Below are 3,027 nucleotides of genomic sequence, written 5' to 3'. Positions count from 1 at the left end.
ATCCAGGCCTGGTTTCATCAACTTTCACCAAACCGTTTCATCGAAGAAAGTATGGACAGACGACGGACGTAACAATAATAAAATAACCCACTCGCGAACTTTGTGATCGGATGACCTGAAAACCTAATGGTCTGCATAACCGAAAAAAATGAAATATTACAAAATTTATTCATTGTTTAAATAATCTTAGTTACCTGTACTGTTGCGTCCCTCATAAATTTCTTTGCTTCATCAGACCATATTGCTGGAACAGTGACTACAAACAGGGTCTTGCTTAGTTCAACGTTTTTACCGCTTGTCTCCAGCTTCTTCAAGCAATGATCTTTCAAAGCTTTGATGAAGAATGACATAACATCAAATAAAGGTAATTGTTGTCTTATTTGGTCTTCTACTAACTGCTCTCTGTGAAAACCCTGTAATAACATGCCTTATATTACACACAGAGAACATTGTATTATAATTTTTTGATTAAATCTAAAAAGATCCTTTTGAAACATACATTGCTTGGCAGACTTGTTTTGATTGTATCTGTTCAAGAGAGATTAAAAATGTTTCACACCCCTCACCTTCTCTTAAACCGGTTTAAGCGAAATTCTATCAATCTAACTCTATGGTACCAAAACGCACTTAGCAACTCTCCTGTTACCTTAATGCAAACAATCACATTAATACATAAAGATGTACTTCTGTAAGTCAACGAAGAGGATAAAACAATACATATAACGTATTTATAGAAGTTCAACGAGTATTTTCATACCAGCTGACTCAGTTGTGCAAGAAACTGACAGGGAATAATGAAAGACATATCTACACTTACTACCGGTAGGAACCGCTTATGGCATGCCAATTGTCCGATAATTACGTGAAGCCAGGTATATAGGCGAAAACTAGGATTAACGATCGATAAACCAGGTTTTTCTAACGTAATACCAGGTTTTTTTAATACCAACCTATATTTTCGAGCGAAAACATAGGACAACGCCGTAAACCATAGTTCACGCTCGTAATCATAGTTTCATGCTTGTAAACACAAGTTCACGGTAGTAAACATATGTCCACATTCCTACATTTGTAAACTATGGTTTAAGAGCCTGAACCGGGGTTCTCGAGCGAAAACATAGGATAACGACGGAAATTCGTAGTTCAATTGATAAACCTAGTTTATCAAAGTTAACGTAAACATTGGTTTTAGGTCGATATATTAGGATTATAAAATCAACTATGAATTTCGGGCGTGAATATGGGTTTGCGGCCGTGAACCTATGTTTACGACCGTGAACTATAGTTTACGGACGTGAACCTATGTTTATGGACGTGAAACTATGTTTTCGGACGTGAACCTATGAACAGGTGTATACGAGCATGAACCTTGGTTTACGTTCGATAAACTAGGTTTCTCGAACAAAACTATGATTTTTGGTCGTAAACCCAGGTTCACGTCCGGAAACATAGGTTCGCGCTCAAACGAGAAATTTTGTTTATTGAACGTAAACATGAGTTTAAGTGCGTAAACTATGTTTTACGCCCGTTCTCCTATGTTTTCGTGCAAAAATATAAGAAAGAATTCGATAATCCTAGTATTTCGACCAAGAACGTAATTACTGTATAATTGGCTTGCCGTTAACCATAGTTTACTATGATTTTCGGTCGTTACGGTTGTAATCCCATGTTTACGGTCGTAAACACAAGTTCACAGTCGTTTACATAGGTTTACATTCGTTAACTATGGTTTAAGCTCATGAACCCGAATTTACGCCCGTAAAGATAGGTCCTCGCTCATGAACTTAGGATAACGACCGAAATTCATAGTTCAATCGAAAAACATAATTTATTGAATGTAAACATGGTTTTACCCCATTATCTTATGTTTTCGCCGGAAAACACAACTTAGTATTCGAAAAATCTGGTTTCGCGTTCGAAAAACCTAGCTTATCGATCGTTAATCCTAGTTTTTCGACCGTGACCCTGGGTCCACGAAATTATTGGACAATTGGCGTGCCATAGCCGCTGGTGGCTAGCAATATATATAAGCAGGAAACTATGACATTGTGTCATTACTCATACGATTTCTGAACGTTACTTCATGAAAAATAGAGTTCTTGCAAAACACGGCAGTAGATATACAATTTTTGATTTGCTAAGTCAGTGAGTATCAGTTGATATGAATAAATAGTTGCTTTTCACTCACCTCCTCGTAAAAATCTTTAGATAAAAGGTGGACATTATGAAAAAATACGTTTAAGCTTAGTTGTGTCTACCATTTTCTTTTACTAAACATTTGATATTATGATAATCATAGAATACAGTCTTGCAAGTATGTGATACCGTATTGTACAGCTGTAATTTAAATCTGCTGAAGAAATAACAATGGCCAACAAGTTCGTTGGTAATTCGTTGCCTTTTAGCTCGTACACTATAAGCTCTCTCAGCTTCGTGTCCAATTTTTATTTTTATTTCGTCGTTGCCATTTCGCACAAGTCCATAAGGAAAAGAAATTGTATCTTCTTGTCTTTGCCCATCATTTAGGTATAGAGTTTTTTCCTTATTCTTTTGACATTCTATGAGGAAACATCTTGTAGTTTTGTGTAGCTGAATCAAACAATTTCAATGGTTAGTGTAGAGTTTACTAATCTAGTGACAATTAGATTTGTTTGTTTGCTTTGGGTTTGACGCCGTTTTTTAACAGTTTTTCAGTCATATAACGACGGGCAGTTAACCTAACCAGTGTTCCTGGATTCTGTACCAGTAAAAACCTGTTCTCCGGAAGTAACTGCCAACTTCCCAACATGAATCAGAGGTGGAGGACTAATGATTTCAGACACAATGCGACCCCGCGATCCGTAGGCCGAAGCTCTACCTACTGAGCTAAGCGGGCTGGTTCAATGGTTAGTGCAGTGTTTATTAATTAAGTGACAATTAGAGCAGTAATAAAATATATTATCAGAAAGGGTCATATATTTTAAATGGTAAAGTTTGAAAATGATTTTTTACAATCTTAATATTTGAATAGTTGCCAAATTCTTTCAT

General features: G+C 36.3%; 1 protein-coding gene across 1 annotated transcript; it reads right to left on the bottom strand.

Moving 5' to 3' along the window:
- Positions 1–176: 176 nt before the first annotated feature.
- LOC128554137 (uncharacterized) lies at positions 177–3,027 on the bottom strand. Its single transcript, XM_053535385.1, has 3 exons — positions 2,992–3,027; positions 2,326–2,589; positions 177–413 (listed from the first exon to the last, which is right to left on the bottom strand). The coding sequence occupies exons 1-3, from the start codon at positions 3,025–3,027 to the stop codon at positions 177–179; spliced, it is 537 nt and encodes a 178-aa protein (XP_053391360.1).

Source organism: Mercenaria mercenaria, unplaced genomic scaffold (assembly GCF_021730395.1).
Source record: "Mercenaria mercenaria strain notata unplaced genomic scaffold, MADL_Memer_1 contig_4743, whole genome shotgun sequence".
In the NCBI taxonomy this organism is placed as follows: domain Eukaryota; kingdom Metazoa; phylum Mollusca; class Bivalvia; order Venerida; family Veneridae; genus Mercenaria; species Mercenaria mercenaria.
This window is presented reverse-complemented; position numbering and strand designations above follow the sequence as displayed.

Bases quoted from the DNA above. Each gene is read 5' to 3' on its own strand.
- LOC128554137 (XM_053535385.1), bottom strand. From the start codon at position 3,027: ATGAAAGAATTTGGCAACTATTCAAATATTAAGATT. The intron at 2,590-2,991 runs GTAAAAAATCAT...TGTTTGATTCAG, and splicing joins ACTATTCAAATATTAAGATT to CTACACAAAACTACAAGATG. The intron at 414-2,325 runs GTATCACATACT...ATGTTATTACAG, and splicing joins AATTACAGCTGTACAATACG to GGTTTTCACAGAGAGCAGTT.